The sequence below is a fragment of the Pseudochaenichthys georgianus genome, chromosome 21 (assembly GCF_902827115.2).
Source record: "Pseudochaenichthys georgianus chromosome 21, fPseGeo1.2, whole genome shotgun sequence".
NCBI lineage: Eukaryota > Metazoa > Chordata > Actinopteri > Perciformes > Channichthyidae > Pseudochaenichthys > Pseudochaenichthys georgianus.
In genome coordinates this window covers 2,400,324-2,414,216 of record NC_047523.1, presented here as the reverse complement: position 1 = coordinate 2,414,216, position 13,893 = coordinate 2,400,324, and the positions used below count along the sequence as shown (strand labels likewise).

The 13,893-nt window shown below is 44.8% G+C and overlaps 3 protein-coding genes across 3 annotated transcripts; 2 read left to right on the top strand and 1 right to left on the bottom strand.

Annotated features, from left to right (window-relative positions):
* The first annotated feature begins 429 nt into the window (after window positions 1-429).
* On the top strand, window positions 430-1,320 carry asdurf (ASNSD1 upstream open reading frame). The gene is made up of 4 exons (XM_034110125.1): window positions 430-671; window positions 881-934; window positions 1,023-1,098; window positions 1,230-1,320. Exons 1-4 carry the CDS (start codon window positions 597-599, stop codon window positions 1,268-1,270), a joined length of 246 nt encoding a protein of 81 aa, XP_033966016.1. The 5' UTR covers window positions 430-596; the 3' UTR covers window positions 1,271-1,320.
* Window positions 1,285-9,892, top strand: asnsd1 (asparagine synthetase domain containing 1). The gene is made up of 3 exons (XM_034110123.2): window positions 1,285-2,688; window positions 2,881-3,062; window positions 9,636-9,892. Exons 1-3 carry the CDS (start codon window positions 1,285-1,287, stop codon window positions 9,880-9,882), a joined length of 1,833 nt encoding a protein of 610 aa, XP_033966014.1. The 3' UTR covers window positions 9,883-9,892.
* A 20-nt stretch (window positions 9,893-9,912) lies between these two features.
* On the bottom strand, window positions 9,913-13,551 carry LOC117466715 (glucose-1-phosphate adenylyltransferase). The gene is made up of 8 exons (XM_034110124.2): window positions 13,215-13,551; window positions 12,230-12,319; window positions 12,070-12,149; window positions 11,873-11,988; window positions 11,685-11,782; window positions 10,532-10,600; window positions 10,388-10,446; window positions 9,913-10,155 (listed from the first exon to the last, which is right to left on the bottom strand). Exons 1-8 carry the CDS (start codon window positions 13,404-13,406, stop codon window positions 10,035-10,037), a joined length of 825 nt encoding a protein of 274 aa, XP_033966015.1. The 5' UTR covers window positions 13,407-13,551; the 3' UTR covers window positions 9,913-10,034.
* Window positions 13,552-13,893: the final 342 nt, after the last annotated feature.

The following is a 13,893-nucleotide window of genomic DNA, read 5'->3' as shown; positions in this document are numbered from 1 at the left end:
AAAAATAATAATTTTGGGCTAAAATATTTGTATACAACTATCCGTTTCATAAACTAGATTTATATTATATTAAAGTAATGAAAAAACATGGTTGTGCTTTGTTCTACCTCGGGTAGGGGTATCTCGATAACTAAAGCCTTTTTGGGGGGTTTGTTCCTCTACTATACCTTTAATGACTGTTTTTAAATGCCATTTTCTTAATATCTTTCATTTTTGTAAAGCACTTTGAATTACCTTGTGTTGAAAGGCATGCTAAACTTGCCTTGCTCATACTAATTGCATGCTAAACCTATTTATTTAAAAAGAAATATTGTTACTGTATTGTTGTCTGCCTGGATGCGTGCTTTTATATATTGTAATTTGAGTCATTTCCATGAAGGTTTTGCTATTTTAGCTCATCCCCTCTGGGACTCATGAAGGTGTCCTCAGGATACACGGTCACTAATACTGCCGTTTTCCCGCCGACCTGCAGGAGGCAGCAGAGTCTCCTCGGACAGACCTCTGCACCCGGAAACGCTTTCAAAGCAGCTGAGCGTGTCTTTACCACACTGAAATGAATTATCTTCAACTACATACATAATAGAAACCTCACCAACATGTCGTCAAAAGGTCGGGATAACGACGATAACTGTGAGGGACAGTCTGTGGTGAAGGAGGAGCTGAACAGAAAGGTGACATGTAGCTGCTGGCTAATGTGAAGCTAAATATTAGCTGGTAAACATGTAGCATATGTCATCACAACTCAACAGAATATCTACGTTAATATGTAAATTAACAGAATAATGTTCTCTTTCCTACATGCTACATGTCTCTAAAGAATTTACCATGGAAGTTATAACTTTTATCAGGTCAGAAATAAATTCATGTTTCTAACTTTCAGATCAAGGAGCAGAAGGTGGTCGTGGACGAGCTCTCCAATCTGAAGAAAAACAGGGTAAATAGAATTGCATCTAAATACAGTTCTTGTATCTCTCAGAAAATCTGTATATTTAGGTACAATTTGTGTGTATTCCCTCCCCCAGAAAGTCTACATCCAGCAGAGGAACAGTAACATTTTTTTCCTAGCAGATCGAAGTCACACACTGGGGGCATGCAAACGTAAGTTAAGAGCCGTACATTTTGAAATATAATTTGAACAGATACACTCCCTAGATGTCTGTCACGTTGATTCTCAACTGAGGCTGCACAATAGTTTCATGGACATAACTGGTTATCAATTTTATCTACAGAGGAACTGGATGACATGAAAAAGGATCTGCAGGATATATAAGACTAACCACCACAATGTGTGGTATCTTCTGTCTGTTGAGTCTGTCCCCCACTCAGTTTGAGTGGGACAAGACAGTTTATGAACATTTAAAGAGAAGAGGGCCCAACTTGAGTCAGAATCTCACAGTTAAAAGCACGAAGCCCTGCTATCAGTGTGTATTCTCTGCCCACGTTCTTCACCTGAGAGGCCTTCTCACCCCGCAGCCAGTTGAAGACAGCAGAGGAAATGTCCTGGTATGGAACGGGGAGATTTTTGGAGGTGTCCCAGTGATGCCTGAGGAGAACGACACTGCTGTTGTCTCTCAGCGGCTCTCGTCCTGCAGCAGCTCTACAGAGATTCTGTCCTTCCTCTCCACTGTACGCGGGCCGTGGGGCTTTATTTACTACCAGAAGGCTGGGGACTGCCTCTGGTTCGGCCGAGACTTCCTTGGTAGGAGGAGTTTGCTGTGGAAGTTTGATGCAGAGGTCAAAGCCTTGACCCTGACTTCTGTGGGAGCCCACTGTGCTGGACCTGCTGCATCTGCGTGGCAGGAAGTCCCAGCAGCTGGTGTGTACCGGATTGACCTGAAGGCAGTCTCAGAGGCAGGTTGTGTAACATTTGAGGTTTATCCCTGGGCTCACGGAGAAAATGGTCCTTCCTATAGCTGCACTCAAGCTATATTAGAGTCTGTGCCGAGCGGCTGCACTGCTGTTATTAACCGGGCGGGCCTTGCATTGACCTCCCCTGTGTGCCCTCTCAATACATCCATCCCCGAGTCTTTACACCAGGAAGAAATGCATCCAAACGCTCATCCCTGTGATCTGGAGCAGCTGCCTGCAGGCAGAGAGAGAGGCGAGGCGGTGAAGTGTCTCATTGGTGTTCTCAGCGAGGCAGTTAGGCGTCGCGTGCAGGCTCTGCCATCACAGGGCAATTCTGCTCCGTCTAATGACAATGCCAGAATTGCCATTCTGTTCTCCGGAGGTATAGATTCAATGATCCTGGCCGCCTTAGCTGAGCGTCACATTCCTGCACACCAACCCATAGACCTCCTGAACGTAGCGTTCCAGCTACAGGAGCCCAAGAAGCAGAAAGAGTCTGCAAAGAAGCCTGTGAAGCACAAAGAGAAGCCCACAGAGTGTAGGACTGGTGGCACAGAGTCCCTGACCTCCAGCCCGTTCGATGTTCCGGACAGAATAACGGGGAGAGCCGGTCTCAAGGAGCTCCAGCAGCTAAACCCTGAAAGGAGGTGGAACTTTGTTGAAATCAATGTCACAAAAGAGGAGCTGCAGGAAACCCGTCGGGAGCGCATTAGTCATTTGGTGCATCCCCTGGACACGGTGCTGGACGACAGCATCGGCTGTGCTGTGTGGTTCGCTGCCCGAGGGGCGGGCCTCATCACGGGGGACGGGGACCAGAAGCCTTTCACATCCTCTGCAAAGGTGAAGCACAACAAACAACCCCCCCCTGGGTTCTTTAACTATAGTTATTGTGGTGGGGACAAAAGTAGAGTGACAATTGCTAAAATAACAATACATAAATGTGCTTTTCTTAGTTTTATCAAAACTAAAATACATTAAGAGAGATATTTACAATCAACAACAAACACATTGACCCGCTATTCTGTGCTGCAGGTCATTCTGACCGGCATCGGAGCAGACGAGCAGCTGGCAGGCTACTCCCGACACAGAGTCCGGTTTAAGACGTCTGGACACCAGGGACTGGTCCAGGAACTGGCCATGGAGCTGGCCAGGATCCCTTCCAGGAATTTGGGCAGAGACGACAGAGTGATAGGGGACCATGGGAAGGAGGCCAGGTTAGTGAGCTTTTCTTTTAATGATGTGTATATAAACATACAGCTCTGGAAAAAATAAATAGACCAATTTCTCAATTTCTCTGGTTTGACTATTTATAGAGGTATGTGTTTGAGTCAAATAAAAATAAATATTTGATTTTTTTTAAACTGCTGACTAAATGTCTCTGTGTTGGAATTCAACAGACACTAGAATGGAATGGCTGCAATACATGTAGATATTTAAGAAACATTTGCAGGGTTCATCTCTTTCAGAGCTGTATATGTCGATATTTTAATCTTTGGGACGGTGGTACATTTAGTTAATAATAATAATAATAATAATAATAATAATAATAGATTTAATTTGTTAGCGCTTTTACAGGTGCTCAAAGATGCTTTACAGATATAGTGAAGAGGAAATAAAAGAAAGGAACAACAAATAAATATATAGTTAAAGTCAAATAATACAAAAACAATCACACATTAAAAGCCAGATTGAAGAGGTGAGTCTTTTGAAGGAGGTGAGGTCAGTGCAGTCTGATGGGTTGTGGGAGTGAGTTCCAGAGGGAGGGGGCAGCGACGGAGAAGGCTCTGTCCCCCCAGGTCCGGTGATTGATGCGGGAGGTGATGGATAAGAGTTTGGCTTCTGGTGAGAGGAGGCAGCGGAAGGGGTGTGGTGGTGCAGCAGGTCTGTGAGGTAGGGGGGGTGTGTGGTGGTGCAGCAGGTCTGTGAGGTAGGGGGGGTGTGTGGTGGTGCAGCAGGTCTGTGAGGTAGGGGGGGGGGGTGTGGTGGTGCAGCAGGTCTGTGAGGTAGGGGGGGTGTGTGGTGGTGCAGCAGGTCTGTGAGGTAGGGGGGGGTGTGTGGTGGTGCAGCAGGTCTGTGAGGTAGGGGGGGGTGTGTGGTGGGTGCAGCAGGTCTGTGAGGTAGGGGGGGTGTGTGGTGGTGCAGCAGGTCTGTGAGGTAGGGGGGGTGTGTGGTGGTGCAGCAGGTCTGTGAGGTAGGGGGGGTGTGTGGTGGTGCAGCAGGTCTGTGAGGTAGGGGGGGGGGTGTGGTGGTGCAGCAGGTCTGTGAGGTAGGGGGGGGTGTGTGGTGGTGCAGCAGGTCTGTGAGGTAGGGGGGGGGGGTGTGGTGGTGCAGCAGGTCTGTGAGGTAGGGGGGGGTGTGTGGTGGTGCAGCAGGTCTGTGAGGTAGGGGGGGGGGGGGGGGGGGTGGTGCAGCAGGTCTGTGAGGTAGGGGGGGGGTGTGGTGGTGCAGCAGGTCTGTGAGGTAGGGGGGGGGGGTGTGGTGGTGCAGCAGGTCTGTGAGGTAGGGGGGGGGTGTGGTGGTGCAGCAGGTCTGTGAGGTAGGGGGGGGGCCTGATTGTTGAGGGCTTTGTGAGTAATGAGGGGGACTTTGAAGTTGATTCTTTGACGGACTTCAACGCCAGTGGAGGTTCTGGAGGACGGGAGAGATGTGGTCTCGGGAGCGGGTGTGGGTGAGGAGGCGGGCAGCAGAGTTCTGGATATGTTGGAGTTTATTGATGAGGTTGGATGGTATGCCGTAGAGCAGGGGTGCCCAGTACGTAATGCTGGTAGATCGCGAGTCATTCATAAAAAAAAATCCAGCTCTGTTAAAATAGACAAAACAGGTTTTGATCCCTCCTCCCTTGGCCTCCGTGCCACTTAATTCAGGCGTTCAAGTGCCGGGAAAACTCAAATGAAGTTAAAGAGACAAACAACAAAATGAGTGCGGGACCGAGCAAGAAGCTAAAGACCACTTCCACCCGGAATGAGAGGAAGAATATTTTGTTGTGATGTCACATTCAAAGGTTATTATTTGAAAAGCAAGCGTCGCTCTGCCAAAGAAAGGTAACGTGGAGAGGCGTTATCGGAGTGTTCACAAGGCATAGCAGCGACTTCCCTCCGAGTAGCGAGTTGAGAAAGGTCATGTATTATTGCTACACAAACATTATCTCGCAGTCTTATTGTCGCCAACTCGTTTCTAACAAACAAATGCGTCTATGGTAGATGTATTTTTGATCTTTCCAATCCAGGCGAGATCTCTCTCCCCCGTCTGTGTGCGAGGGGGCGGGGCAGTTTACACACACGCAGCTGCTACATGCAGCAACACACGGCGGGGATGGCGGAGAGAAGCGCTCCAAGGTGTGGTTAAATGTTACCCGTCTCGAGGTGGACGATGCTCGTTACCAAGAGAGTTCAGCGGTAACACGAGCAATGTGTCTAAACATTTATCAAAAGTGCTCCACATCCAGACGGAGGAATGCACCGGGTTGGACTGTCTTTCTAGCAGCTCTGTAGCCCCGTCCACGAGGAACGTCTCCACGTCAGGTGTTCTGTATGCTAGCAGCAACACACGGAGTTAACTCCATTATTCAAACATGGGTTAATGATTAGAGGAAACTGAGTTATTTAGTTTGTTAAAGTTTCAGCTATTCTGTTTACAGTTCTGTCATCACATTATTTAATACGGTTTGTTAAAACATTGTTTCTTTTGATGTGAAATATTATGTATTTAATTTAAATAAAAAGCAATTTTCATTTTGTAAACAATTTGTTAATTTAATAATATGTATTTTTGAATCAAGTATTAATCTTTATTGTCTTCCTTGTTAGTTTCCACATGCCTAAAACAACCTCAAGCTAAATCTAAAAGTTGATGGCTAAATCAGAGCGTTTGAGAAATTGTGCAAGGCAGACAGTAATAGTCCGAATAGTCGATTAATCGTTTCATTAATCGATAGATTAATCGATTATCAAATGAGTCGTTTGTTGCAGCCCTATTGTAGTTGTCCCATGTATAAATAAAACGTGTTATTCAGCAACCCTTGCAATTTGGGATTTTATTTTCGGTTGGTAGACCTCGGTGAGCTGGTCATTTCAAAAGTAGCTCACCAGCCAACAAAGTGTGGGCGTCCCTGCCGTAGAGGATGCTATTGCAGTAGTGGAGTTGTGAAGTGATGATTGCATGAATCAGGGTTTCAGCAGCAGAGGAGGAGAGTGATGGGCGGAGACAGCAATGTTTTTGAGGTGGAAAAAGGCGGTCAACAAATAGTTGTGTCTGTACCACACACTCAAGAGATATTGATAATAAAGGTGACTTGGTGCGGCTGTTGATATGCATGTCAGCAGAGCCTTAAGGCATGTCTTGAAGCTGCCTATTTTATCTGTCCAATAGTCACACTGTAAGATATTTGCAAATATTTTGACTTCACCATTAAGGATAATGTTTAAATCGTTTTTTTCTTGTGGGATGCAAGCAGGACAAACCAAAGGGACACTCCTAAAACAAAGTTTAGTGACTTTGGAACCAGAGGGTTGTCAGTCACGTGCCTAAACAGTCCCAGAATGGAGAGGTACTCTGAGAGAAGTACATCTCCTCGGTACTGTAGAGGTTCCTCTGAGCAAGGCATTAGATTCCCACAGTGCTTCGCCGTTTATATAATCCTAATACTAGGATCGGTAAAATGCTGAGACCAAATGTCAGGGATGCAAACACGGGTATGGTGAAAAGAGAGAGAACTATTCGAAGAAAAAAAACAGCGTAATATACCATCTGACAAAGGCCTGTGCTATAATGCTTCAATTAACTGGCTATTCTTTATTATATACTTGGATCAATAGGAGACGGAGATGTTAAGTTATAAATCAAGGGTTTTTATTATTATTTACAAGTAGATATTATCAAGTGTGTAACTTTGGTTTAAGAAGTGGGGGAGACACAAAACAGGGGGTCCTCCGCAATGAAACGTATATATTATCATTATATATAATGAGTGAGCAAACTTATCTAGTATCCTATCCATATGAACCTGTTTATTTGTGGGGGGACCTCACCTCCTCTAAGGGGGTCCGGGGGCGTGCTCCCCCGGGACGATTTTTTTCTTTAAATTGAAGTTAAATGCATCAATCTGGTGCACTTTGAGGGCAACATTAAGAGATTTATGGATACAGCCCTCAACACTCGCATACAACAGAACTGTATACTGCTTCAATTAACTGGCTATTCTTTATAATATACTCAAGATCAAGAGGAGACAGAGATGTTAAGTTATAAATCAAGGGTTTTTATTATTATTTACACTTTTGACTTTAAAGGCTTCAGTTTTTCTTCTTCTCCTTTGCTTGCGAAAGTGTTTCTACTGCTTTACGTCTGCTTTACACAACCGACTGGTGCTGCTGCTGCGTCATGACGTCACCGGTGCTTATCAGGCTCTAGCTCCGAACCGGCCCTGGAACCGCGTTGGTTCCACTGCCAAGCGGCAACGCACGCCGCCGTGTGTAGGGGCCGTTACCCCTAGATTCCACCGGGTCCGTCTGCGGCACGTTACGGCTGCGCCGCGGTTTTGGTCCGGCCTCCTCCTGCGTCATACCCTACCGGGCGCGTTTCAGAAGCGGAGCGTCTTGCCTGCCGGCTCGCAGTTTTTGTTGATTTGGGCATATTTCCTGGGCAGACTACTTTGTGCAGACACAATTAATAATAATTGTAATATCCCAGTTATAAACGACATGAATCAAAGATGTGTTGCTGTATTTTAGTGGTAAAAAAATGCATTCATCGTCATAATGATTCTATATATATAATTTACACAGTGCCTGTAAACCGGAGGAGAACGCTGGCCTTTCTCCTCCTACTTGAAAGACTACGGAGGGATAGGGTCTGCAAAATTAGTGTGTGTGTGTGTGTATGTATATATAATATATATATATATACACACACACTAATTTTATATATATATATAAATATATGCTCTGAACGTTCCACTTCCTGCCTGCCCGACATTACCTTACGGCTGCGTCGCGTTGAAAAATAGACTTCAATCCTATTTCGAGCAGAGCCCAGCGGCGAGACGCTTCTAGCCGTAACGCGTCTGGTGGAATAGCACCCATTGACTAGAGTGACCGCGCCGCAGACGGACCCGGTGGAATCTAGGGGTTATGCTGCGTTCACACCGGACGCGATGTGAATATTTGCTTCGCTCTAAACGCTCGAGTTTCACCGTGCCTGCCAGCTGTGTTTACTCGCATCATTCAAACAAGACGCGCTGGCTCGGGAGCTACAACAACAAAATGAACATTTTACCGTGATTAAATTGTGATACACGTCTCTAAATGATGCCGAAGTAACAACATACTGATACCAGTTAGTAAAAACCATGAATTAATGCTTTGACAAGTCTGCAGACAAGACGGCAGGCGAAAAACCTTTTAAAATGCTTGTTTTCTGAATGGAGATTGGGTCAACCAGGCTAAGCTAACATTGTATATGCTCACTCCACACTCATAACAACGGCCTACAGACATAACTAAACCAGCGACTGTATTCGCCATGACACAGACAGTCTGGTTTGTACTTGTTTAACTTTTGTCCAGTTTCTGAACAGATATGAGGAGCTGTGATCTCTGTGTGCTAACTGCTAACAGCTGATGTTTTCTGGTTGAACGTCAGTGACGGCAGGCTGAGATCCTCACCGCTGATTGGCTTCCGCGAGAACGCGTCAAGTGAATTTGACACTCGAGTTGAAAAAATGGAACTCTCGCGTTTGACGCGGCACCGTTCAATCGCGTGATTCACGCCGTGTCCACCGCTTCATGCTTGCCGTCGGAGCGAATTCGCGGCTGTCCGCGTCTCTGCATTGACTTTACATGTAATCGCGCCGCCCCCAAACATTGCATCGCGTCCGGTGTGAACGCAGCACAAGTCTCTCTGCGTTTGTGCGCTGGGCGAATGCTAATAATGCGAGGATAATAAAATGGCGGCTCTACAAAACATTTCAGTTTTACGTGGCGTGGTTTGCAATTCGCCCTGTATATCAGAACTGGGGCACTTTTTCCCCCCAGGAAAGTACCATCTCTCAGCAGGCACTAAAAATGGGGGTAAAAGTTCCCGGCACTCATGCCCCTTTCACACCAACGCGTTTTCAGCTCCGGCTCGGAGCTGGAGCCTGAAAAGTACCGTTTTTTCCTGTTCACACCGCAGAGGCGCCGCTTCTTAGCTCCGGAATCCGGTTCACTTCCAGCTCCAAAAAATTGTCGGTCTAGAGGCAAGAGCTTCGGAGCTAAGAGGCGGCGTCGCTTACGTCGAGGCGGGGGCAGGGGCAGATTCGTCGTTGAAGTAGATGCTGAAGACCACAAAGAAGTCTTGCATTTCGCATGTGATGTTTGTAAAGTTCCAAGTAAAGTCGTCCCTTGTAAAGTCGTCCGATGCCTTCCATTTCGTTTCGTAAGAGGATAACCAAAGCGAACAGCGCTTCAATACAATCGGCCATTGTTGTTGTCGATGTGAGGGATTTCCGCGCGGTTTGGATTTTATGAAGCAGGCACGTAAACGGTGACGTCATGACGCAGCCGCGGCAGCTCTGGGCGGTGTGAACAGAGCGGGAGCAGAAAAGGGAAACCGGAGCTGAACCAGAAAAGCTCCCGCTCGGAGCTAGAAAGGGAAAAGCGCTGGTGTGAAAGCCGCATCTGTACTCTTTTTTGGTGTGAACGCGACATAAGGGGTACTAACGGAACTAAACGTGAAAAGTACATTTAGTTCCGTTAGTGTGAAGAAATCCCATTTCGAGCCTAGTATCTGACCCCTGCCTCTCCCTGCAGATTTCCCTACTTGGATGAAGATGTGGTGAGCTACCTAAACTCTCTGCCTGTGTGGGAGAAGGCGGACCTGTCCCTCCCTCGAGGCGTCGGGGAGAAACTGCTGCTGAGACTGGCAGCCAGACAGCTGGGTCTCGGCCAATCAGCTGTCCTGCCCAAGAGAGCCATGCAGTTTGGATCCCGCATTGCAAAGATGGAGGACCACCGGGAGAGGGCCTCCGACAAATGCACAAGACTCCTCACTGAGTAGAAAAACTCAAGTAGTAAAGTGTAATGAAGAGACTTTAAAAATCAATTTTTAATAGAAAATATTAATTGGAAAATGACTGATTATCTGCTGGTCTTGGATCATTTTTGAACATGGCAAAATAAATATGATGCTTCAGTTCATCTCGGTTTCCTCTACACCATGTAAGACTCGACATCTTGAAGTGTTTCTCTGAAGTACAGGTCACATTCAATATAGGACGGCAAGTTTCCGACATCAAAACGCCCAGAAATCTCATGAATGTATACTGGCTTCCTATAAGAAACAAAACAGTCTCGTTTATTGAAAAATCCACAGACAAGGTGCCTGTAAACAAAAGTGTTGGCTTTAGCTGAGTAAATCCTACATGTATTAACTGTTCATACATGTAGAATGATCATAAAGAAACACCTTAATAAATCAAAGAAAGAAAAACAGCTGCTTGTCACTAAGCAGGAATACTATATTATGAGGAGTAAAACCTCGGGGGGGGGGCAGAACACATTACCTGGGAATGAGCCAGGACACAAAGTTTCCTGGAGCATCTTTCTCTTCAATGGGAGCCTCCTGTGGAAATACAAAGTGGAGCAAAAAAACCCGCTTTATTCTTCATTCACGGCACACGTGTGAGACTTTCTATTATTTCATATACCTTCTTTTCTTCCAGGAAGTTCTCCAACAGAGGAAGGCTTTTCTTTGAAAACATATAGAAACAGGGACACTGAAAAACAAAAGGAGATTATTACCTCAAGTATAGATTTATACACTACACATGTTGAAAATGTTTAATTTCTGGTTTTTCTTCATTTTTCAAGGAATTTCATTACCCTGGGTATCCCGTAAAGATGTATTTGTACATGTACTCATGTACTCGTCTTGCTGAAGGAGAAATAGTTTAAGACTAGCAAGTAAAGTGAATAAGAGCATCATTGGGGAAACCACCTACGTCTATAGAGTGGCGAAGTCCCTCCCTTTCCGGGGACCTCCATGGGACCTTATTTCGGAAAAATTATGTATTGAAGTCAATGGAGAGAGAGAGAGATTATTTTACGATCCCGTTTGAATTGTGCCACAAATTACACATATGTTTGTCAATTTAAAAGATAATTTTCCAAGTCAAAAAAAAAGTGTTGTAAAACTGTGAAGTAACACTTTTGTTTTGTGTGAAACACTCAATGAACTACAACTCCCATCTCGCACCAACACCAAGACGGCCGTCACGTTGGAACATTTCACTTCTTTCTTTCAGAATGAGGCAAAGTACTAAAAGAGGTGAAAATCACTACAAGTCTGGGCATGTTGAGAACTGTACACACACACACAAGGGGAGTTAGTCGGTTCCGTAAGAGCCAGCATGCGGGACCGGGACTCTGGGATTTGTAGTCTTTCTAGTTGGGTATTTTCGAAACTGACTTTTTTTACATGGAAATTATTTGTTAAGATTGACAAACATCATATGTGTAATTTGTGGCACAATTCAAACGGGATCGAAAGATAATCTTTCTCTCTCCATTGACTTCAATACATCATTTATCCGAAATAAGGTCCCATGGACCGGAAGTAGATGGGCGGGACTTCGCCTCTCTGAGTCTGAATCAGTAGCCCACCACTGCAAAGGATGTGAAACCAAAGAACAAATATCATTTATTATCTTGCTAAATCAGGCTACTAAAAAAAGGTTAACAATAACATCTTATTCTTCTGATGTGGAACATTAATTGTTTAGGTGGCTCTACCCTTTTTTGAAAGACCTGAAGCCTCTGTTTGCTCCATCTGGCCCGCAGTAGTGTGTGTGATGAACTTACTGCTCTCCTCGACTGTGTCTCTGCAGAAAGAGGTTTCTCCTTCATACAGAGGACGCGAAGATCACTGTCCACTTCCAATATCCCGTATTTACTAGTTTCTGTACAGACACACAAACAGATAAGATAAATCCATGTTTGACATTTAATGAGGGATAGCTTCCATAGGGCCAAAGTCTGATCTGACTCACCCTCCTCTTGGCACTGGTAGGACAGCAGCAGACAGCTGTCCTCACTCTCTGCCTGGAGCTCATTGAACCTCTCCTTTACTTTCTTCAGGCTGAAATCTTCTTTAAACAGCGTGTCTCTGTTATGATGCAAAGGGACTTGTGAGAATGTTGATTTGTAACAACACCTTTGCACGGTTTTGTTGGTAATGTTATCTTACCCCCCGATAACTAAGACATGGTCCTCTATGTTGAAGTGCTTGACGGCCAGCTGCAGACAGGCCACAGCCCCGAGGCGGCCCTGTGGAAGGAGAGAGGCAGAGGATGCTGTAGAAGAGAGGCAGCGACAAAGCATGGTATTATTTCTAAAATGATATTTACTTCATTGCTTGTCGTCTGATCGCTGAGAATCTTGACATTTGTGAAATGTGATGCCCACTCTTCAAACGCAGCATGGTAAACAGCGTTGGTCTGTGGAGAGAAAGGGATGAGTGGCGAGGTCGTCCTCAGGTCGGCTTCAAACTGCATTATTGGGAACAGCATCCCTGATCCATGATGCAAACATTTCTATTGGCATCATGCCAAAGAGCAATACAGATAATACAAGAAAAGGCATTATTTAGAATGGCTGATTTTAGATTTTCCTCATATGTTTGAGTAGGTTGATGCTTACTAATTACTGACTCATTTCAACTGCTATATATTTATATAGGCTACTCTTTGGTAGTTGGTTATTATCTATTTATTATCGCATCCTATTTCAAATGTGATGATGTTTGCTTCAATATATTAATATGCTAAGTTACTTGAAAGTACAACAGCTGATACTCAGGTCATCAGGTCTAAAGAAATAATACAGACAATACGGATTATGAATAGTCTGTAAATATAAGTCCTATATTCATACATGTACTTAAGAAAAAGTACAAACATATTAGCATTAACACATTAAAATAATACAAGGTACTCATTAAGCAAAATTATACCTTAAATAGAAATGTATACATTTAAATTTTATTATCATTATTGATGCATCACTGGAGCTGATTTGAACTGTTTTGGCTACAGCTGGGTGTGGATTTCCTACCAGAATTGTATCAGTTATAATATATATCATAATTGCATTTTCTTGTATTAATCAATTTGAGGTGAATTAACTTAAGATGTGAGATAAATGCAGTGGATTTAAAATAACAATATTATCTAATATAATGTTATAAAAGTGAAATCTAGCATTAAAAGAAACTATACCCAATAGCCTACCTACTTAAGTACAGTATTTTTTTCATGACTTTATGTAACTTTCAACCATTCCATAGAGATGATGGAGTAAACATAAGTGGTTTGTTCGGCTAACATCACTCACTACCACATGGATGCAGTCCACGCAGCGGGCCGCGGTCAGGGCTCGGACCCAGAGAGAGAGCAGCGCGCTGCGGCCCACCGGCAGCAGCGGCTTGGCGGTCCCAGCCAGGTGAGCGAACCTCCCGCTGCTGTCGGCAGCCACGTCCCTCTGGAGCCTGGTTCCGTACCCGGCCGCGAGAATTACAGCTTTCATTTGACCTCTGAACAGGGGAGACTCTCACTATATTAACTTAAGATGTGGTAGGAAGGAAGGAAAGTTAAACGTTAGTACAGGAAAGACCCACGGCCAGTCGGACTCATCTCGCGAGTTCACAGTCCACCAAAAGTCCGTTTCCGCGAAACTCAAGCCTTATAGCGCTTCCGGTTACAACTTTCAAAACAAAAGTGTAGCTGAGTTTACAGTGGCCCAATCCCAAATCACCCCCTCGACCCTACCCCTCCGTGACGGAGTGAACTCGGTCTGTAGCCACACTCGCAGCTGAATGAAGTTCCCTCCATTAAGGGTTGGGTATAAATTAGGGCTGTCAAACGATTACAATTTTTAATCAGATTAATCACAGTTTAAAAATTAATTAATCATGATTAATCACCATTCGAACTATGTCCAAAATATGTAATTTCTTTATGTATATTGTTGTGGGAATGGAAAGATAAATGAAAGAAGGCGTATATATCCATTT

Bases quoted from the DNA above. Each gene is read 5' to 3' on its own strand.
- asdurf (XM_034110125.1), top strand. From the start codon at position 597: ATGTCGTCAAAAGGTCGGGATAACGACGATAACTGTGAGGGACAGTCT. The intron at 672-880 runs GTGACATGTAGC...TCTAACTTTCAG, and splicing joins AGGAGGAGCTGAACAGAAAG to ATCAAGGAGCAGAAGGTGGT. The intron at 1,099-1,229 runs GTAAGTTAAGAG...TTTTATCTACAG, and splicing joins CACACTGGGGGCATGCAAAC to AGGAACTGGATGACATGAAA.
- asnsd1 (XM_034110123.2), top strand. From the start codon at position 1,285: ATGTGTGGTATCTTCTGTCTGTTGAGTCTGTCCCCCACTCAGTTTGAG. The intron at 2,689-2,880 runs GTGAAGCACAAC...TCTGTGCTGCAG, and splicing joins CTTTCACATCCTCTGCAAAG to GTCATTCTGACCGGCATCGG. The intron at 3,063-9,635 runs GTTAGTGAGCTT...CTCTCCCTGCAG, and splicing joins GACCATGGGAAGGAGGCCAG to ATTTCCCTACTTGGATGAAG.
- LOC117466715 (XM_034110124.2), bottom strand. From the start codon at position 13,406: ATGAAAGCTGTAATTCTCGCGGCCGGGTACGGAACCAGGCTCCAGAGG. The intron at 11,989-12,069 runs GTAAGATAACAT...GCATCATAACAG, and splicing joins CATGTCTTAGTTATCGGGGG to AGACACGCTGTTTAAAGAAG. The intron at 10,156-10,387 runs GTAATGTGTTCT...TGTTTCTTATAG, and splicing joins GTGTCCTGGCTCATTCCCAG to GAAGCCAGTATACATTCATG.